The 23,557-nt window shown below is 38.2% G+C and overlaps 1 protein-coding gene across 5 annotated transcripts in view; it reads right to left on the bottom strand.

The window, feature by feature from the left end:
* Positions 1 to 23,557, bottom strand: part of Ap3s1 (adaptor related protein complex 3 subunit sigma 1) — a 68,901-nt gene that overhangs the window by 28,866 nt on the left and 16,478 nt on the right. For all 5 annotated transcript variants that reach the window (XR_005496019.2, XM_063277281.1, NM_001398642.1 and 2 more), the window contains exons 2-3: positions 15,076 to 15,167; positions 11,694 to 11,805 (exon numbers count right to left, since the gene is read on the bottom strand). Coding sequence is in view for 4 of the 5 variants with exons in the window: in XM_063277281.1 (XP_063133351.1) it covers positions 11,694 to 11,805; positions 15,076 to 15,167 (204 nt within the window). In the remaining variant the exon portion in view is untranslated. The remainder of the gene's footprint in view (positions 1 to 11,693; positions 11,806 to 15,075; positions 15,168 to 23,557) is intronic.

Here is a 23,557-nt window from a genome sequence, read left to right as displayed (position 1 = left end):
ACTGTTCTAATTAAGCCTACTGGTTTTTTTTTTAAGACTTTTATTTTTAATTGTGAGTGTGCATATGAGTACAGTGCCTGGGAGACTAGAAGGATCCCAATGGAGGAGTTAGGGGAAGGACTGAAGGAGTTGAAGGGGCCTTATCAATGGGAGGGGAGGCCCTTAGTCCTGTGAAAGCTTGATGCCCCTGTGTAGAGGAATGCCAGGGTGGAGAAGCGCCCTCATAGAAGCAGGGTAAAAGGATAGGGGGTTTGCAGAGGGGAAACTGGGAAAGGGGATAACATTTGAAATGTAAATAAATCAAATATCCAATTAAAAAATTACTAATGAAACATCCCCCTTTTGGAGGCTAAAAAAAATAAAAGAGGAGTGTGTCTAATCTCCAGGAGTCACAGGAAGTTTTAAGCCACCTGATGTGGGTGCTGGAAACTGAATTTAGGTCCTCTGTAAGACTAGTTTGTGTTTTTAACCACTCACTGAGGAATCTCTACAGCTAAGTCTTCTTATCATATAAATGAGCCACCCTGTAAAACTTATCCCAAGACACTGTACAGCATAAGGGGAAAGATGTATAAATATTTCAAAATATAAGTCAGAAAAAAGAACCACGAAAAAAGAATTCAGTTTGTATACTAATTAAGTCATTCTTTATATTCCTTTCTTATAAGTTTATGATTTGATGAAAAGTATTAACTGAAAACATCACAGAAATTATACAGACTGTCTTTACAATGTTCACACCTATTTGGTGTTATTATTATTTGCCCATTAAAAGAAAACCAGAGTCAAAGGTTGTATACCTGGTATATGGTAGAGCCTCAACATTTAGATACAAGACACAACATTTAGATGCTTGAATTCACTGACCTCCCTAGCCACCCCATCAGGTCTATAAGTAGCACCTTCAAAACAAATGCATTTTACAAACAAAATGTACTTTTTAAAAACAGGTCTACAGAGCTTTAGTAACTATGAATACTATTCCAATTTAGCACAGCATCCATAAGTGAAATAATCACAGAAAAATAGTCTAGCAGTGCTGTAATCATAGCCAATGTTGTAGATGGAGCTTTAAATTAAACATGTAGTCCAACGCCATGTTCTTCCTAACTAAACTCACTTTTGTCATTACACATGAACCAGGTCAATGCTGTGGTAAGTACTAAATGTAGTACACAAACCACAGTAACAATCTGGAATTCTCTATCACCATGCTTCCATTATCCATGTGGCACAGAGAGGATAATATGACTGCTTATAAATACCTCAAATGACCCAACGTCAATATTTAATGAACTCTACTCTTACTGTGTAAATATTTAAACATTTCTAATGTATACATGGAGCAACAGAAGAGAATCTTAAGGCCAGCTATTATATATGTTAGGATTGTGCCTGCCTTTAATTCCCACACTTAAGAGGCAGAAGAAATAGGATCTTTGTGAGTTTGAGGCCAGTCTGATCTACATGGTGAGTTCCAGGACAGTCAGGACTACATAGAGAGGCAGTATCTTGAAAACAAAGAAATTTTAAAAAAATTATTTTAAATAAGGTGTATATTTCTTTTTATCAACTTGTGAACAATTAAAACAAACAAACAGAGCTATTGTTCAAGTAAGTGACAAAATGACATAAATACTACACAGAATGTATTTAAATGCTTCTTCCAGATTTTACACGGCACATAAAGTCAAATCCAGGATCACACACACACTTTTAAGAATACCAAATCTTTGCATAAAATATGTATTTTTCAAAAAGTGTATGCTGAAAGGGACCAGATATAGATCTCTCCTGAGAGACACATTCAGAGCATGTCAAATACAGAGGTGAATGCTAGCTGCAAACCACTGAACTGAGACTGGGACCCCCTTTGCGGGAATTAGAGGAAGGATTAAAAGAGCTGAAGGGGCTTACAACCCTGTAAGAACAACAATGACAACCACAGAGCTTCCAGGGACTAAACTACTAAACCACTAAACCAAGACTATCCATGGACTGACCCAGGGCTCCAACTGCATATGTAGCAGAGAATAGCCTTGTTGGCTCACCAGTGGAAGGGGAAGCCCTTGGTCTGTCAAGGTTGAATCCCCAGTGCAGGGGAATGTTGGGGTGGGATGGGGTGGGAAGGAGCAGTAAGGTGGATGGGGGGAAATACCCTTATGGGGGAGGGGGAGAGGATGGGGGGGCTTATGGATAGGAAACCAGGAAAGGTAATAACATTTCAAATGTAAATAAAGGAGTATGTCCAATAAAAAAAGGAAAAATATGTATTTTTCAATGGTTATTTGAATAGTACTCTTTTAACAGTAGAAATATCACTCCTGGAGAGATGGCTCAGAGGTTAAGAGCACCGACTGCTCTTTCAGAGGTCCTGAGTTCAAATCCCAGCAACCACATGGTGGCTCACAACCATCTGTAAATGAGATCTGACTCCCTCTTCTGGTACATCTGAAAATAGCTACAGTATACTCATATGTGATAAATAAATAAATCTTAAAAAACAAAAAAAAAGAACTTTAGACTGAACCTTTAAAAAAAACAGTAGAAATATCAACATACAGGCACATGTTTAGTAAGATATGCCAATGTTTGTTTGCTCTATCCTCTAAGGAACATACAAGGACAAATGGGTCTCAGTTCAGCTCTTATAGGTTCCTCATTTTCCACTTTTAATTTTTTTACATTAGAGATGCTGTCTCACAAGAAAGGATGAAAACCCAAGAAAATCAGTTCTAAATAATCTCTGAATAGTTATTTGATGAAACAAAAGCAAAAACAATGAGCTCCTCAATCCAACTTTGTTCACTGGACTATGTATTATGGTGTCTGGCTCATACATGACCAGTGTTCCCTTGTAAGCAATAGATCAACTGGAAACCAAGAGCAAAAACACATAGTAATGTAGGGAAATTACATTTTTTTTGATAACATAGTAGTAGGTTGTCATGTAATAACATCAAAGGGTCTTATAAAAGTAGCTGTAGCCCTTTGTTTAGAATTTTAGTTTTATTTTTGTGTATTTATGGGTATCTGTGTGAGTGTATGCCTCATGTGTGGGTGTGCCTGAGGAAGCAAGAAGAGGCCTTGGACCCCTTTGAGGGAAGTGTGTACCATTGAAGGTGGGTGATAGGAACTGACCTTGAATCTTCTGTAAGAACACCTCCTAACCACTGAGCCACCTCTCCAGCTCCTCTAAGTCTACTTTCAGAACAAAGTGATAGAACTCTCCTAAAACACTCTCTTCTGTATTTTATCTAATCAACACAAACTGTCAGAATGGAACATGGTTCACTAGTAAGAGTCATGCTTAGCACATGTTAGGCTCTGGGTTTAATCATTGATACAAACACAAAAATACAAAATTCAAATCCCTTTACCACCAAAGTTACTAATGTTTGAGCAATAAAGCCAAAAACATTAGCAAGATGCAACAGTCATTTTCCTTTTTTTAAAGTACATGAAAGAATCACTTCAGTTATGCTGCACAATCTTGTCCTTTGATAGTTCCTCCTCTAACTCCCTGAGACATAAGTTGTCCTAGTAGAACACTTAAGACGGGCTACCACATCAAAGCCTAAGTACAGAAGTACAGAGTACTTCTGCTTTACCTCTAAGAAAATTCACATCCATTTCAACTTCTCTCAGTAAAGCAGACTGAATTTTAAATGAGTTCTCTCTCTTCTTTTGACTCTAGAGACTACTAATGAATGGCTAGGAAATGTAATTTAAAAAGTTTAAATGTAGCATATGTCTACCATTCTCTTCAGCCAGGGATAGCCAACAGAGAAACAGAAAACACAAAAATTATTTTCTATAGATACATAGAGTTTCAGAATAAAACTATAATTATGTATCAAATAAATTAGAAAGTGTAATAAAGAATTCAGTTAGAAGGCAATGCAAGATATAGTTCTGCTTGTTCCCTCTCTGTTACCAAGCCATATAAAACCAAAATCTGCATCTCTCTCTTTAGTAGAAAAGCATACAGGGAAACAAAACACTGAATAAGTGGTCCTCAGAAGTAAAAGATCTGGAGTCATAGTTACTGTAAGCTCAAAATTTCTTTGAAGTCTCTGCTTAGAGTTTTAAATATTATTTTAAATCAACTTAATCCTATAAATTTTTCTTAAAATTATCATTTTTTCTATCACCCCCACCAATTTAGGATGAAAGGAATGGAGGGGAAAGGGAGAGACAGACATAGCAAATGTTTACCATGACTACTTTTGTGGTTTCATGTAAGTGATACCTGCCGAGTCTCAAAAACCAGCATAAGAAGTTAGATTTGGAAGCTGGAGAGATAGAACAGAGGTTAAGAACATTTAAAATTCTTTCAGAAGTCCTAAATTCAGTTCCCAGAATCCTCACGGGGCACTCACAACTGCCTCTGGTGATCCAACACTCTTTTGACTTCCTTGGCTACTCTAATGCACATGCACAGACACATACATAAAATTAAAATAAATCTTAAAACAAATAAAAAAAAGAATTACTTTCCAAACATGATAGTACACACCTTTAATCTCAGTACACCTTTAATCCCAGCACTCATGAGGCAGAGGCAGGCAGATCTTTGAGTCAAAGGCCTGCCTGACCTACATAATAATATGAGACCAGCCAGGGTTACAGGAGACCCTGTCTTAAAGAAAGAAAGGGAGGGAGGGAGGGAGGGAGGGAGGGGGGAGAGGGAGGGAGGAAGGAAAGAAGGAAGGAAGGAGAGGAGGGAGGAAAGGAGGGAGGGAAGAGAAAGAAGAAATGAGAAGAAAGGCAGCATTAGAAGTTTAAGAGAGTGACTATTGTGAAGGGTGTTGTTTCACTAATTTCTTTCTCAGCCTGTTTATTCTTTGAATAGGGGAAGGCTACTGATTTCTTTGAGTTAATTTTATATCCAGCCATTTTGCTGAAGTTGTTTATCAGGTTTAGTAGTTCTCTGGTGTAATTTTTGGGGTCACTTAAGTATACTCTCATATCATCTGCAAATAGTGATTTTTTTTTTACTTCTTCCTTTCCAATTTGTATCCCTTTGACCTCCTTTTGTTGTCTGATTGCTCTGGCAAGGACTTCAAGTACTATATTGAATAGGTAAGGAGAGAGTGGGCAGCCTTGTCTAGTCCCTGATTTTAGTGGGATTGCTTCAAGTTTCTCTCCATTTAGTTTGATGTTAGCTACTGGTTTGCTGTATATGGCTTTTACTATGTTTAGGTATGGGCCTTGAATTCCTGTTCTTTTCAGGACTTTTATCATGAAGAGGTGTTGTATTTTGTCAAATGCTTTCTCAGCATCTAATGAGGTGATCATATGGTTATTTTCTTTGAGTTTGTTTATATAGTGGATTACATTGATAGATTTACATATACTGAACCATCTCTGCATCCCTGGAATGAAGCCTACTTGAAATGATGGATGATCATTTTGATGTGTTCTTGGATTCGGTTTGCGAGAATTTTTCAAAAATGGTGCTGGTTCAACTGGCAATCAACGTGTAGAAAAATGCAAATTGATCCATTCTTATCAACTTGTACAAAGCTCAAGTCCAAGTGAATCAAGGACTTCCACATAAAACCAGATACACAGGGGATTGGGGATTTAGCTCAGTGGTAGAGCGCTTGCCTAGCAAGTGCAAGGCCCTGGGTTAGGTCCCCAGCTCCAAAAAAAAAAAAAAGAAAAAAACAAAAACAAAAACAAAAACAAAACAAAACAGATACACTGAAACTAATAGAAGAGAGAGTGAACACATGGGCACAGGGGAAAATTTCCTGAGCAGAACACCAATGGCTTATGCTCTAAGATCAAGAATCAAAAAATGGGTCCTCATAAAATTGCAAAGCTGTAAGTCTGTAAGGCAAAGGACACTGTCAATAGGACAAAACAGCAAACAACAGACTGGGAAAATATCTTTACCAATCCTACATCCAATAGAAGGCTGATATCCAATATATACAAAGAACTCAAGAAGTTAAGACTCCAGAGAATCAAATAATTCTATTTAAAAATGGGGTACAGAGCTAAACAAAGAATTCTCAACTGAAGAATACTGAATGGCTGAAAAGCAACATCTTTAGTCATCAGGGAAATGAAAATCAAAACAACCCTGAGATTCCACCTCACACCAGTCAGAATGGCTAAGATCAAAAACTCGGGTGACAGCAGTTGCTGCTGAGGATGTGGAGAAAGAAGAACACTCCTCCATTGTGGGATTGCAAGCTGGTACAACCACTCTGGATATCAGTCTGGAGGTCCCTCAGAAAATTGGACATAGTACTATCTGAGGACCCAGCTATACCACTCCTAAGCATATACCCAAAAGATGCTCAAACATATAACAAGGACACATGCTCCACTATGTTCATAGCAGCCTTATTTATTATAGCCAGAAGAAGCCTGAAAGAACCAAGATGCCCTTCAACAGAGGAATGGATACAGAAAATGTGGTACATCTAAACAATGGAATATTACTCAGCTATCAAAAACAATGACTTCATGAAATTCATAGGCAAATGGATGGAACTGGGTTCCAAATATCATCCTGAGTGAGGTAACCCAATCACAAAAGAACACACATGGTATGCACTCACCGATAAGTGAATATTAGTCCAAAAGTTCAGAATACCCAAGATACAATTCACTGACCACATGAAGCTCAAGAAGAAGGAAGACCAAAGTGTGGCTGCTTCAGTCCTTCTTAGAAGGGGGAACAAAATATTCACAGGAAGAAATATGGAGACAAAGTGTGGAGCAGACACTGAAGGAAAGGCCATCCAGAGACTGCTACACATGGGGATCCATCCCACATGCAGTCAACAAACCCAGTCACTATTGGAGATGCCAAGAGGTGCATGCTGACAGGAGACTGCTATAGCTGTCTGTCAGAGCCAGACAAATACATAGGCGGATGCTTGCAGCCAACCACTGGACTAATAATGGGGTCCCCAATAGAGGAGTTAGAGAAAAGACTGAGGTAACTGAAGGGGTTTGCAACCCCATAGGAAGAACAACAGTATCAACCAACCAGACCCCCCACTCAGAGCTCCTAGGGCTAAATAACCAACCAAAGAATACACATGAAGCGACCCTAACTCCATCAGTATATGTAGCAGAGGATGGGCCTTGATGGGCATCAATGGGAGGAGAGGCCCTTGGTTCTGTGAAGGTTTGACACCCCAGTGTAGGGCAAGGAGGCAGGAGGAAGTGGGTGGGTGGGTGGGGGAGCACCCTCATGGAGGCAGGGTAGGGAGATGGGATGGGGAGTTTTCAGAGGAGCAACCAAGAAAGGGACTAACACTTGAAATGTAGATAAAGAAAATATCCAATTTAAAAAAAAAAAGAGTTTAAGAGTAAAGTGGTATACTAACAGCTCCACTGGCACATACTGTTTTTAACCTTACTAACAAAAGCAATACCAAAAGCTTTATTTAGTCTTGTTACTTATATGTCTAAGCTTGGTCACTCAGAATTTATGATTACATTTTCTACTTAGTAATTTCTCATTTAAAATCAAAAAGTGCTTCCTTCCTGCAGATTTAAAAATCATAACTCATTTGACGAATCTTTTTACATACAGCTTTCCCCAGCTTACAACTTACTGATGCCACATCTCTATTTGTGTACTATTCAGAAAGGAAAAAAAATTCTGTATATTTTCTCTTGATAATCTTGATCCAAAGCAAACTACTTACAATAATTAATTTTTAAATTGTATTTATTAGTGTTTATACACACACACACACACACACACACACACACACACACACACAGCTACATGGTTAGAGGTTAGAGGACAACTTTATGGTGTTGGTTCTACCTGTGGATTCTGTTCTCAGATTGAAATAAAGTCAGCCAGCTTGCAAAGCAAGTGCTTTTACCTGATCCCTGGCCTATAACTACATTTATGAATGCAATTTACTTTTTTTCTTTAGCTTTTAGAGATGGTATGACATATAAACTTAAAATATAAAAACCACATATTTTATATATATATATATATATATATAAATATATATGTGTATATATATACATATGTGTGCATGCATAGATAGATAGATAGATAGATAGATAGATAGATATAGATGACTTAATGATTCTCACAATTAGCCAATCAAGTAGAACTCAGATAAGAAAATGTCAATAGCATGTAGTGACAGCTACATTTCCAAATAACTATTCTAACGTTTTTGCCCTTATTATCAGTTATTTTATTCTAAATACTACATATAGGCATTAAATTCATTCATTTATTCACACATCAAACAATTATTTGTTGAAGACCTACTATTCCTTGTGTGAGATAAATCAGCAATACTAATGCAACACAGTATATAGTCCTGGTAGATAAGTCAATAAATGACTCTAGGTCCTCTTGGGAGCTTTTATTCTATTAGCAGTAAATGACAATAAAGCATCATAGAAAATAATAGCAGGTGCTAAGGAAAGGAAAAATACAGCAAATCAATGGTTAGAAATGTAGAGGAGATTTTTAGAAAGCATGACCACAGAATTCCATACTGAAAAGGTCATTTCTGGTCAAAATCGGGAAGAATGAAATGGAGCCTGCCAAGTGAGTACCAAGTGAACGAACATCTCAGGCATAAAAGCCAACAAGTACCAAGTCTGAAGTAGGCATATGCCTGTAGCATCAACAAGAGGCTGAGCACATGAGTAGGACACAGAAGACAAGCAACAGGAAGGGGTCAACACACATAGGCTCCTGGGTAGCCTATGACATAGTGGCTTTTACTCCAATAAAAGCTGAGGCTATGAAGAGTCTAGAATAAAAGGTGTGAGATGCAGCATATTACAATGGCACTTGACTGATGCACTGAGTAAAGACCCGAGAGAGAGAGAGAGAGAGAGAGAGAGAGAGAGAGAGAGAGAGAGAGAGAGAGACAGACAGACAGACAGACAGAGAAAGAGAGAGCAGTCAGAACTGTCAGACTACAAATGTAACTTGGACCACAGTGAAGAAATAAGAGGTCAGGCAAAGGATTTGCTTAAGATGGAGCAGAATGCAGAAAATAAGGCCAAAGAACAAGCAAGTACTCAGGCTCTGACTTGAAGAGTTCAGCTGTTAGTAACGATAAGACAAAAACTACAGGGCTGGAGAGATGGCTCAGCAGTTAAGAGCACTGATTGCTCTTGCCAAGGTCCTGAGTTCAATTCCCAGCAACCACATGGTGGCTCACAACCATCTGTAATGGGTTCTTGATGCCCTCTTCTGGTGTGTCTGAAGATGGCTACATTGTACTCATATATATATATATATACAATAAATAAATAAAATCCTAAAAAAAAAAAAGACAAAAACTACAGGAAATACAGGTTTCAGATCTATTTCAGTGTGAGATCTTCACGTAATACCCAAGCGGAGATGCCCAGCAGAAACTTGAGTCTTAAATCAGCCATTCGAAGGAAAGGTCTAGGCTAAAGATTAAATTTAGTACCATCAATACACAGACACTATTAGTATGAAATTACCTTACCAAAAGAATAAAGCCACAAAAAGAGAAGATACCCAAGACAAGAAGTAGGGAAGAACTATCCTCAAGATCAAGTAGAGTATTTATCAAGAGTGAATGGCAATCTGAATCAAACAGAGGAAGAACCTGTAATTCACGACAATAGTGCAAGAGAGCAAACCAGTTTCAGATATTCCTTCTGTAGCAAAATAATTTGTTATCAACAGAGAGAGACAGTAGAAAGGGAGCGAAGGTGGAAGAGCACAGTGCTGGCTGAGGGAATGATTTAGAAGAGGATAAAATGCTACAAAGTGAGGGGTGTTGCTGGAGCAAGAGAAGTGAAAGCTAACCTCAGAAGGCCTGGTTCCTCAGCTAGGAGTACAGTGAATGCATTGTTTCTACAACACACAGGAGAAAGGCAGGTAGACAGCAAGAGCCTGCCAATGTTCTCTCCTGACTGCTTCAGTTTTGTTTGTGATGGTCTAGAAGTGAGGTCTAGCTTAAGATACCCATAGAGTCTAAGCTGAATAAGGATAGGCCAAACCTCAATAGGATCAGGGAGAAGGAAAAACATGACATGTTGAAACCTGAGGGACCCAGAACAAGAGAAACAGTAAAACAGAAAGATAAGAAGGCAGCTGAGAGAAGAAATTACACAGATTGTGGACTGACTAGTACTTTGTATAAAAATGAGACATGAACAGAAAGCTGGGGCAGAAAGCAAAGCTCTGAAGGAATGTGGTTCCAGGTTTGAAGATATGAGGCTACTGAATATTACACATGTGAACACTGACGGTCCCACGGAACTTCACACATACCCTCTTCTACTGAATACGAAGCAACTCTAAAAAGTCTACAGAGTATAGGTTTCTGCAATCCTGGGAACAGAGGCAATTGTTATCTGTGTCTTTGATTATCTTTTCAAACTGTCTCACTGACAAACAGCCTTGGAAAATAATGTCTTCCTTAAAAGAAAAGGATAAGCTTATCTTGTCTTTTAAAGAGTATCTCATCCTTTTCAGAGCAGATGTGATTCACCCATTATAAAGAATTCCAGTTCCCTAACTCTGAGGTCTGTCCCCTATGTGATCTGATCTACTGTGGTGCAGACATCACCTGACCCTTCTAGAACTGAGAACTAATGCAGGCAAACATTATCAGGGTTTGGGCTAATTTGTTTTGGGCTGATTTGTTTTGTGGGTAATGTTTCTGGGTTATTAATAATGCAAGAAATCTTCTGTCATCTTCTGCCATCACCCTTTAAACTATAGATTAACTCATCGGCGTGCAAACAGAGCAAAAGTTCTAACCCTCTACATTTGTTAATAAAGCCCCAAAGTATGGGAGACAGATGGAGATGGATACAACTAAAAATGTAGGAAGATGACTAGTCTGATAATATGAGATGAAATCTGGAGATGTTCTAAAAGAAAATATCCTGGAAGAAACAAATAAAACATCTCCAGGCTCAATGATATGAAAAGGCAAACACATATACGCACAAACTGTTACTTGTGAAGGTTGAAGGCAATGATGAAGAAGAAGCAAGATCTAAAGAGCTGAAGCAACATTAACAGGTAAGATTCAAATTGAGTTTTCTGGTAACTGATGAGTTCTACAGACATTACAAACGTTTTTCAGAAGAGTCAAGTCTTTAGATCAGATTCAGACACATGCAGAGAGATTCACAATCTTGGGTTCCTTGCAGTAACTCACACGAACAAAAAAGGCATGATGAAATTAGCTTTAATTACTCCTAATCAATTTAGTTTCTACAGCCCTTTAACATGGTTTGAACTGGATCATGAGGGCACTGTCTAAGTGAATTAATCTACTTATAAGTTCATACCTAAACAGACTATCAGGAGGTGGAACCTAGTTGAAGAAGGGGTCTCTGGGAGGTGTCTTTGAAATGTCTATGTTGTCCCCGGCCCTCTTTGCTCCCCCTGCCATGAGGACAGAGCATACCTCTACCAAGCTTTCTTCCAACGCTACTCCTTTGCAATGGACTTAGATTCAATGGGATCAGCTGGCAGACTGAAATTTCCAGAACTGTGAACCAAAATCAATCTTTCCTCTAACTTGATTTATGTGGCACTATGTCACAGCATACCCATAATATCTACTATAGAACAGCTCTTATCAAACAACATCGTTTTATAAAACTTTAATCTTAAGTTTATAAAAATAGAATAAAAAAACCTAAGTAATGGTAGTAAGATGCAACTGTTGACTTACTTGAATTAGATCTAAAATGCCAAGTTCACTTTCTGAGGAATCCACACAGAAGACAAAATATAGTGTTGCATAATGTCTGTAAATCAGTTTGTTGTCAGATCCTCCAATTAATCTAAATGACAAAACAAGATAATTGAAATGGTGTAGGGAACAAAATGCAGAACACTTCATTAGTTCAAACAAAATCACATTTGTTAAAAACTTTTATAAAATAAAACAATGGCGTAGCATTCAAGTAAACTTACTTCAGAAACTAAGCAAATTAAGATAGCAATTTTCTTCAGAAATGTCAAGTAAAAGAAAGCAGTGCTTAATTTTAGTTAGTTTATTCATTACAGTATTCACTGAGTAAGTGCTGTGTGTCAAGCACTATAGCATGTAAGGAGACAAGAAAGTTAACAGGTAGGGGAGGGTATCACACAGGGAGCCAAGACAGGTCTCCAGCATATCCATGGAGTTCAGAATGGACATTGAGAGACAGCAATATCCAGACTGACATCTAATCAGTAGGGTGAGCCATGGAAAAATGAAGAGAAAAGCACCTTGGGCTAAGAGAGCAATGACTGAAAAGGTTTGTTTCATCAAGACAGTATGCACTTTCAATGAGATGTGAGGCCAGGAAACAAGAGATTAGTAAACAATGAGGCTGAAGGAACTGGAAGAAACCAGATCACGGGGCATGTGCAAGTGCTTACAAGATATAACTTCATAAGTCACAGTAAAACCCACAGCTTAAAACTGATCATCAGCTAGGAAAAAAAAAAGTATTTTTTAAGCTTTAAATAGACGTAGTATCATGACACTCTCCAAAAACATTTTTCTTAAATCTAAATGTAAGAATACCATGCTAATATTCAATCCTTTCATAAAATACTTTTATTCATATATTCATATTATTTAGAATTTAGCGTTTTTAAAAGAATTTAGTAGTCATCTGAGACATCTTATGTTTTTCCAAATATATTTTAGCTGTATAATAGTCAAGTTTATAATAGCAATTTCACATTCTCAAGACTACTTAAACATTAACATAATTTAAAACCAGGCCATACATAATCAAAACTAAGAAAGCATTCTCAGCAATATAGGATGTGGCATTTTTCCTATTCTGTAAACATAACACTAAACTCATAAGCTCTAAAGAACTACTTCTCTAAGTACATACTCTCTCTTGTCCTGTAAGAACAAAAACAGAAATTATCTTGGGGGGAAAAAATGAGGGATTCCTACTATGCTGGGTTACTTGTCTAGAAAGAGTTTAATTTAAAAGTCTTTATGTGCACTTTAAATATTCTGAGATTGGTTATGACAACAGTTACTATTGTTCACTGTAGGGGCAAAATGAGCACATCAGCAAATTCATTTTAGGTTTTGTTTGTTTATGTTTTAAAAGAAGACCATGCTTCTGAAAAATGTTACAAAGTAGCCATTAATAGAAAAGGGTTTCTATTGCTATGATGAAATACCATGACCAAAACACAAGTCTTTGAGGAAAGGGTTAAGGTGACTTACACTTCTATAGTAGTCCATCACTGAAGGACGTCAGGACAAGAACTCAAGGCAGGAACCTGGAGGCAGGAGCTGATGCAGAAGCCACGGAGGGGCTTACTGACTTGCTGTCCCTGTTTTGCTCAGCTTGCTTTCTTATAGAACCCAGGACCACCAGCTCAGAGATGGCACCATACACAATGAGCTGGGTCTCCCCCATCAATCACTAAGAAAATGCCTTACAGCTGGATCTCATGGAGACATTTTCTAAACTGAGGCTCCCTCCTCTCTGAGGACTCTAGTTTGTGTCAAGATACCATAACACTATACAATACAGAGGTGATATACAGTATGTAAAATTTTACAAATAGAAATTGCTAATTTCTGATATCTCCTTAGATTCTTTGGAGACGAAAATGAAGTTCCAAGGATTTGAACAACGTGACCCAGTAAACTGGCTAGCCAGACTCAGAACCATAACAAAGACAGAAAGACATGGTATTTGGTTCCTGTTTTTCATATGGTTAGGAAAGAATCTCAATTTCAAGGTATAATTCTATCCAAACAGGACCCTCTTTGGATCAGTCTACCTAGTGTAATGCACTATGCAAGGTGAAGCAGTCTGTGAGATAAGGTACAAAGATGAGAGAGAGAAGCAATGCCTATGGCAGAGACAACTGGATTCCTACCGAGATCTAACAGAAACACAAGTGGCTGCCTTGGCCATTAAATTAGAGTCTGGAGTGGGGTTAACAGCAAAATCTACAAATCATAAATATGCATTTCATGTTTAAGTACAGCATGATAAAACACTTTTTAAATGCAAACAATGACAAGGAGCTGATGATGCACAAATATACTCTCCACATAAAAGAAACATTATGGTCAGACAAAAATGGGTTCTGCTGCCCAATTTTTTTTTATAATATGCATTTTATCATTCATGAGGCTAAGCTGATTCTTAGCATTAACTCTCATTAAGTGTATTAATTATATAATTGGGGAGAAAGTATTTCTAGAAATATTTAGAAGTAAGCTGCTTTCAATAAAATCCATTCATTTTAAAGTATTTATTTAGAGTTAGGGATGGACATCAGCAGAAAAGCACTTGCCTAGCATACAGAAAGCCTTGTGTTTAATTCCCAATGTTGCAAACAATGAAAAATAAAAATAAAAATATTTTCAATGTTTGTTTAGTTTAGCAAGATTTTTTTTCATTTTAAAAATAGAAACATCTACCAGCTGAATCTATACTAGTGGTATATAAGTACATAGACATAATTGAAAGACACACTGTTTATAATAAAATAAAGGATATGATCTGAATTTTTATGTGTATTCACCCTAGGAATACAATACCCATTTTAGAGAGAGAGAGAGAGAGAGAGAGAGAGAGAGAGAGAGAGAGAGAGAGAGAGAGGAATAAGCTCTCTTTATTATATGGGTTCTAGGGATCCAATTCAGGCATCAGGATTGGCAGCCGGCAGGCATCTTTACCAAATGAGCTCCATTTCTCCAGATGTATTTATAGGTAAAATGTTGAACCAAAAAACCCAACAGGCAAAGACATGAAAAGTAAGATGCACTTTCTAGAGGGATATACAAGAAACTGGGGGAAAGAACTAAGACGGGAGAGAAAAATTATTTTAAAAATTTATATTTACCTATAATAAGTAAATTCTACTATATGAATATATTAACTTTATATAAAATAACAAGGAATTTAGAAAGTTTGCATATCTTAAAAAGTGTATAGATTAGAGTTAAAACTAATACTGGTAGCAACAAAATTACCTAATTTAATTAATTATAATGAGGAATTTTCATCATCAATAGCAGTACAGACTGTCATTTCACACTGGAAATTAGAAAACCCATGAAATGCTGTACTTACAATCCTCCTTCTAGGAAATTACAAACATTCTCGTCTCGCTTAGACACCAGATGGAAAGTCTCCCTGATGATTTGCTGTTGCGTATCTTCACTCTGAAGAAGGAATTCATGTGTATTAACATCAAGTCTACAGGTTTAACAGTATTTTAAGACATTCTGAAAATAAAAGATAGTAATTTTAATATGGAAAAATCTGGAAAAGGGGGAAAGGGTCCTTGGAAAACAGATTCAAATTACAGAAACAAAAACTAAGTTTTTGATGAAGTGGGGAAAAATCATTATAGTTTACTACTACAATGAAAGCAACTTATTTCTTCAAAACCAAATGAGAAACAGAGCACTCAGACACACTTGTAAAAAAGGAAAGTAGACCTCAGCTAGTTAAAGACTGCTGCTTTACAAATGGCTAAACTGAGCAGGAAAGTAATGTTAGGTAACTAATGAAACATTATCTACTATATTTGAGTGCAGGGACAATAGAGAAAGCTTGAAGTTTGCAGGTAAACTGAAACTTGAGAAAACAGAGATTGAGGCTGAGTCTAATGTATTGATATTTATTTAAACAGGCCCCCAACTCAAGAACTGTTCCAGTAGATATTTTCTAAACTCAACTAAGCAATTCGTATCCCAGTAAAAAAGAACTGGCTTCCCAAATCATTAAAAAAAGTAAGGAAAATCATGAACAAAGATTTCAGAGGAAAGGAATATCATGGTCCATAAACAAACATACAGATGTTAAGCCTCAAAGTAATTCAGCGACCATCAGTTAAAGTAACAATGCCAACACTCTAAAGAGCCACCCTTGCAAACGTATAAGATACAGCAAAAATTCAATGCAGAGAAACTCTCAGCCCATCAGTGCAAGGATAAGTGAAACTAACTACCATGTCCAAAGTTTCCTTGATCAACATTTTAGACTCCTCATACTATTCTATCCCCTATGAAACCAGTTTTTTGAAATCAATAAACAACTACCAGCAATGGCGTATATACAAGCTCTGAATATGTCCAATAAGAAAAGTTATAAAATGACCCTTTAAAAAGTTGAAATAATACACATTTCTTCCATTCACACAATGGAAAAACTGTGATATACTCTTTTTTTTTTTAACTTGAGTATTTCTTATTTACATTTCGAGTGTTATTCCCTTTCCCGGTTTCTGGGCCAACATCCCCCAACCCCTCTCCCTCCCCTTCTTTATGGGTGTTCCCCTCCCCATTCTCCCCCCATTGCCGCCCTCCCCCCAACAATCACGTTCACTGGGGGTTCAGTCTTAGCAGGACTAGGGGCTTCCCCTTACACTGGTGATCTTACTAGGATATTCAATGCTACCTATGAGGTCAGAGTCCAGGGTCAGTCCATGTATAGTCTTTAGGTAGTGGCTTAGTCCCTGGAAGCTCTGGTTGCTTGGCATTGTTGTTCATATGGGGTCTCGAGCCCCTTCAAGCTCTTCCAGTTCTTTCTCTGATTCCTTCAAGGGGGTCCTGTTCTCAGTTCAGTGGTTTGCTGCTGGCATTTGCCTCTGTATTTGCTGTATTCTGGCTGTATCTCTCAGGAGAGATCTACATCTGGCTCCTGTCTCCCTGCACTTCTTTGCTTCATCCATCTTGTCTAATTGGGTGGCTGTATACGTATGGGCCACATGTGGGGCAGGCTCTGAATGGGTGTTTCTTCTGTCTCTGTTTTAATCTTTGCCTCTCTATTCCCTGCCAAGGGTATTCTTGTTCCCCTTTTAAAGAAGGAGTGAAGCATTCACATTTTGATCATCCGTCTTGAGTTTCATTTGTTCTAGGCATCTAGAGTAATTCAAGCATTTGGGCTAATAGCCACTTATCAATGAGTGCATACCATGTGTGTTTTTCTGTGATTGGGTTACCTCACTCAGGATGATATTTTCCAGTTGCAACCATTTGCCTACGAATTTCATAAAGTCATTGTTTTTGATAGCTGAGTAATATTCCATTGTGTAGATGTACCACATTTTCTGTATCCATTCCTCTGTTGAAGGGCATCTGGGTTCTTTCCAGCTTCTGGCTATTATAAATAAGGTTGCGATGAACATAGTGGAGTCTTTTTTATATGTTGGGGCATCTTTTGGGTATATGCCCAAGAGAGGTATAGCTGGATCCTCAGGCAGTTCAATGTCCAATTTTCTGAGGAACCTCCAGACTGATTTCCAGAATGGTTGTACCAGTCTGCAATCCCACCAACAATGGAGGAGTGTTCCTCTTTCTCCACATCCTCGCCAGCATTTGCTGTCACCTGAGCTTAGCCATTCTCACTGGCGTGAGGTGAAATCTCAGGGTTGTTTTGATTTGCATTTCCCTTATGACTAAAGATGTTGAACATTTCTTTAGGTGTTTCTCAGCCATTCGGCATTCCTCAGCTGTGAATTCTTTGTTTAGCTCTGAACCCCATTTTTTTTTCTTTTTTTTTTTTTTATTATTAACTTGAGTATTTCTTATATACATTTCGGGTGTTATTCCCTTTCCCAGTTTCCGGGCAAACATCCCCCTCCCCCCTCCCCTTTCTTATCGGTGTTCCCCTCCCCACCCTCCCCCTATTGTCCCCCTCCCCCCAACAGTCTAGTTCACTGGGGGTCTGAACCCCATTTTTAATAGGGTTATTTGTCTCCCTGCAGTCTAACTTCTTGAGTTCTTTGTATATTTTGGATATAAGGCCTCTATCTGTTGTAGGATTGGTAAAGATCTTTTTCCAATCTGTTGGTTGCCGTTTTGTCCTAACCACAGTGTCCTTTGCCTTACAGAAGCTTTGCAGTTTTATGAGATCCCATTTGTCGATTCTTGATCTTAGAGCATAAGCCATTGGTGTTTTGTTCAGGAAATTTTTTCCAGTGCCCATGTGTTCGAGATGCTGCCCTAGTTTTTCTTCTATTAGTTTGAGTGTATCTGGTTTGATATGGAGGTCCTTGATCCACTTGGACTTAAGCTTTGTACAGGGTGATAAGAATGGATCAATCTGCATTCTTCTACATGTTGACCTCCAGTTGAACCAGCACCATTTGCTGAAAATGCTAGCTTTTTTCCATTGGATGATTTTGGTTCCTTTGTCAAAACTCAAGTGCCCATAGGTGTGTGGGTTCATTTCTGGGTCTTCAATTCTGTTCCATTGGTCTACCTGTCTGTCTCTGTACCACTACCATGCAGTTTTTATCACTATTGCTCTGTAATACTGCTTGAGTTCAGGGATAGTGATTCCCCCTGAAGTCCTTTTATTCTTGAGGATAGTTTTAGCTATCCTGGAATTTTTGTTATTCCAGATGAATTTGCAAATTGTTCTGTCTAACTCTTTGAAGAAATGGATTGGTATTTTGATGGGGATTGCATTGAATCTGTAGATCGCTTTTGGTAAAATGGCCATTTTTACTATATTAATCCTGCCAATCCATGAGCATGGGAGATCTTTCCATCTTCTGAGGTCTTCTTCAATTTCTTTCTTCAGAGTCTTGAAGTTCTTATTTTCAAATCATAATGTAAGAAACCAAAGTGCCTTGATTCAACCTGTCATGACAGCACAAGGGAGACAGGTGGCCTAAATTGCATGTTTATTTTGTGGCAGAACTGGAGGTTGAAGTTCAAGATCAGAATACCAGCAGCCATGTCTGGTGGAAGGTTCTCCTCCTAGCCTATGGATGAGCTCCTTCTTACTGGTCCTCATGAAGCAAAGACAGAGGGTAGAAGCATCTCTGTTAGAGACACTAACGGCCCCACCCTCATGCCCTCATCTAAACTCAGTTCTTTCCCAGTCAATACCATTCCGTAGGTTGGAGCTCCAACATTGGAATTGGGAGAGACACACTTCAGTCCACAGCTGGAACAGAAAGAGCGAGTAGCATAATGATTTCATTAGGATAAAACTCAAAATTAAGCAAGACTAAACAGTGCTTAATGACACACACATTACAAATAATAGAAACAAAACTGTTGTCAGCATATGCCTGTAATCCAAATATGTAGGAGACTGAAGCAAGATGGTTCAAATTTCAGGGTAACCCTGGACTAAACAGAAAGTCAGATGATAGCCTGACCACACAGTGAGACTGTGTTAAAAAAAAATCAATTAGGGGTTGGGGATTTGGCTCAGTGGTAGAGCGCTTGTCTAGGAAGAACAGGGTCCTGGGTTCAGTCCCCAGCCCCGAAAAAAAGAAAAAAAATCGGTTAAACTATAATAAAGTCAAAAGGATGAATAACAAATACTAAAGGAATGGCTTCATAAAAATTATATTTTTTAATTAAAATTAGGTAGAAAAATAAATAATTAAATGCAGGTTATTTTAGTTTTCAAACTTTTAATGAAAAGATCATAAAGCAATAGTTTCACATCTCTGTTGATAAATTCTTCAAGCTGCTGAATGGTAAATGATTTTCCTATGAAACTGGGAGGCTGAATAGCTACAGCTTCAACCTGAATGATCTAAACTAGACAAGTATTTTCACTGTGCCCATATCCCCCCCTTGCTCTGGGAAAAGTAGGACTTGATGCTCTCCCAACTCCAATTAAATGAAATGGATATGCCTCTGGAGGTACTTGCAGATGGAATGGAACCCATCCATGGGGCCACTGTAGAAAGAGAGATAAGTGAAGAAGAACAGGAAGGCTCCTCTCAGCACCTGGCCCCATGTGGCCCCTGCAAGTGAAGAGTGGGAACAACTCTAGGATCTGTCTTTCTCTCTTTGACAAAGTCTGTGATGCAGTATTTTAAGATCAATAAATTACAACAATAAATACCAAGGTGGGGTAAAGGGATTCCTGTTAGAAAATTTAAGTGGAAGTGGTGTTACATCCCTACTTCTTAGAGGGTATCCTATGAAGGGGGTTTTAGGGATCCTTAATTTCCACAGCTCCCAACCACCTCTAGTTTATAATGCCAGCCTGAGACTTTGGCTAGATCCTTCTCCACCCTTATTCCTGGCATCCACTTCATAGGTTCAGTAATACTAACCCCATCATGGCTGGATAAAAGGAAGACCTTGGTCACTGGGACACAGAAGGGCTTGAGAACTTATCTAAAAACAAGTTCTAATAAAAATAAAAACCACCAATATTAATCCAAACTGAAGAAAAAGACCTAAAAAACTATTTTCAAAGATGGTGTGTGTGTGTGTGTGTGTGTGTGTGTGTGAGAGAGAGAGAGAGAGAGAGAGAGAGAGAGAGAGAGAGAGAGAGAATGAGAATATGTATATGTAGAAATAATATATTTAGCAAAGTGGAAAGACTCAAAATTAATACACAAAATTCCCTTACATACAATAAGCATCCTCCAAATCTCCTTTAGACCTACCTGTGAAGTTTTCTCCCCTGCTGCTTCTCCCCTACTGAAGCAGATCAGCCACAGTGAATTTTCACAGATCTCTTCAGTTTTCTCCCTCTGTCTTGAAACACCTTGTTCACCCCATTTGCTATCAGTACCTCTGTAAGTCTCAGCTAACCTTTATTATTTTGTGAACTTTTTTGACTCTGAGGGAAAAAGCTGCCCTTTTTGCCTCCATGCTTCCTTAGGATCATTTTTAGTCCTGTTACATACTTAAAACAGCATGCTTAAACTTCCTTTGTAGACTCCAATTCTAATGGCAGAATCTAAGCTCTATATCTGAAACACTCAGGAGAGAAGTATACCATGAAACAAAATTCAGAAATTAAAGAGGATATCATGAAAACTGTAAGTTCAAGAAATTTTCAAATTCGGGATATAAATTAGGAAAAAACTTCAGAAAAAAAAGCCTACAGAAGAGATTAGAGAAAACATTTTAAGAATTTACAATAGTCCAGAGGAATGAAGTAAAGACCCAAAAAGAATAGAGAGAGAAACTGGGGATTTAGCGAACTCAGTGATAGTACTTGCCTAGCATATTCAAGGGCCCTGGGTTTAACCCCTGCATCAAAATAGACAACCAGAGTTGCCAGAATGAATGACCTGATGGAATAACCCACACTATGGATGTGAACAGTCTCAAAGCCAGGAGTTCTAAAACTTTACAAATGGGAATTAATACATTTCTTGGTAAATCAGTAAAATCATACACACAAAGGAGCAGCCAGAATTGCTACAGACTTTTTGAAAATCAACACTGGAAACAGAAAGGAGGCACAGCATGCAGTCATGGAAGAAATATTTCTAACTTGGAATTCTAAAATTCAATCAGTATACTTATTAATAAGACTTTCAGAACTGTAAAGTTTGATAAAATCTACTCCTTGTTACATTTTACTCAAGAAGCTGCTAGCTTCCCCTTGGTAAGACAAACAATCAAGCAACTGAAGATCTAGCATAGAAAACAGGCAAGAAGAACCCCTCGATAATAAAGTCCAAATATGATTGCCAGGCAACAGGCGCAGGCTGGTCCTAGCTAAAAGGTTCCAAGAGAGATTTCTTCACAAACAGGAAACTAACAGACACATGCTAGCAGAGACATAAATCAGAGATAAGTAAATTTAAAAAAAAATAGCTCAAAGAAAAAGAAAAATCTTCCAGGAAAATAAAATGCCAGAAGGAAAAAAAACTAAACCAAGTATTGTAATTATTCTTAATAATTCTCAGAACCAAATAGAGCATGTCTACAAATGAAAACTTAACCAGAAAGCACTAACGTGATAACCAGATAAAAACTTGAGAAAGAGGAGAGACAAGAATCTTATGTTTATTTTTGAGATTATAAATTGATTGCATTTCTCCCTTCCCACCTCCAAACCATCTCATATATCTCTCCACTCTCCTTCAAATTCAGTTACTAATAACTATTTTATACATAGAACTGTATGGTATACAGTCCTACATATCGCCTGTTCAGTTGCCACCTGTACGTATACTTTAGGGTTGATCATATGCTACTGGACAACCACTTGGTTGTGCTTTTGCCTGGGGAAGGCAACCTTTCTTATTCTGTCTTCCTCTGTTGTTCTTGGTTCTTTCTGTAGGATTGAAGTCCCACGGGCTTTTTTTTCTCTGTCTGGTTTGGCAATTCATTGGTGTCATCCTTTAAGCTCACATCTGCGTAATCATGCTGGTAAGGCTTTATGGGTGTAGCTTCAGATATTACTAGGAAACACAGTCTCACAGCAAATGCCCTGATCCCTGGCTCCTACAATCTTTCTGAAATGTTCCCTGAACTTTTAGAGTGGGAGTGTTGTGGAACTGGTCTCCACATTTTGATTGGTTGTGGTTTTCTGTAACAGTCTCTGTTGCAAAGAGAAATTTCCTTGATAAAGACTACAACTATCTGTGCTTATAAGGACAAATGTTTATAGGTTGTTAGGGGTTATGCAGGTTTAGTAAATTAATGGTTGTAATTCTCTTCCAATAACCACGACTTTAGTAGAAATAAGTAGTTATCTAGGTTTCCAATATGAGGCATGATCTCCCCCTTTTGAGTAAGACTTAATTTTAATTAGAAAGCTTCTGGTTACTGCCAAGGTATGTGTGCCACTATTATACCCTTGGGATTAGCATGCTGTGCCAGCCATTGATGCATGTGTTCCTTTTCATGACAGACCTTAGAGAACAGTGAGGGTCCTGTTTTAAAATGACATGTGTGATGTGTGTATGCATGTATGCACATGCCCAAGGTTGAGGTCGGGTCTTCCTGAGTTGCTCCCCACCATACGTATAGAGGTAGATCCTTTCTGAACTCTCTCCTCTCTTTCTCTCAAATGTCAGGCACTCAGAGGCTTTCACTGATGAACCTATTTAAGCTAGCACCGTTCTATCACCCTCCAACAGTCTTTATCCCCTTCCATTGTCATGTTCTTCACTAACTAGCTCTAATCCCATGTACTTTATTAATTCCTATCACTAGAATGTAAACTCACCAAGTGGTGAGACATGTCTTTACACTATGTTGCTAGTTCTTTGAACAATGCCCTACAAACAACAAATATACATCTTAGGATTTGGGCAGGGAAGGAGAGAACAGTTCAGTGGAAAGAAGTCTAGATAGGTTGCTCTTCCTCCCTAAGGCTTACCTTTAGAGGTTCATTGGGTTAGTCTCAGAAATCCCCTGGTAAACAGAAATGTCCTTTTATTCCTCCTATACTACAAACCCTTTGAGGAGCTGGTTTATCCTTCAGTGAAGGGAGTCTTTTACTTGTACTTGAGTTGAGAACATTGGGGAAGGGGAGTGATAAGGCAGCATGGGTGTGGGAAGAATAGTTGCAATGTATCTTAATAGGCAATTTTTATATGAACCGAACCCTCTAGATGCCCATCACTGGGATTAGCAGCAGCAGCAGAAAAAAATCCATAATCCATGAGTACAAAGACTTCAAATACTAACAAGAACAAACCTGTAACTCTGACAAAAATCATTACAGATTTCTCTGTGGGATTGAAAAGGAAAGGGCCTTGATATACTCTAGTTTCACATACGAGTTAAATTTGGGAATAGCATGCAGTACATTGGGCATGCATACCACTAAACCAAGCACCACGGAGGCAGAGGCAACAAGACCATGTGTTCAAGACCAG

This window comes from Rattus norvegicus, chromosome 18 (genome assembly GCF_036323735.1).
Source record: "Rattus norvegicus strain BN/NHsdMcwi chromosome 18, GRCr8, whole genome shotgun sequence".
NCBI classification, from domain to species: domain Eukaryota; kingdom Metazoa; phylum Chordata; class Mammalia; order Rodentia; family Muridae; genus Rattus; species Rattus norvegicus.
This window is presented reverse-complemented; position numbering and strand designations above follow the sequence as displayed.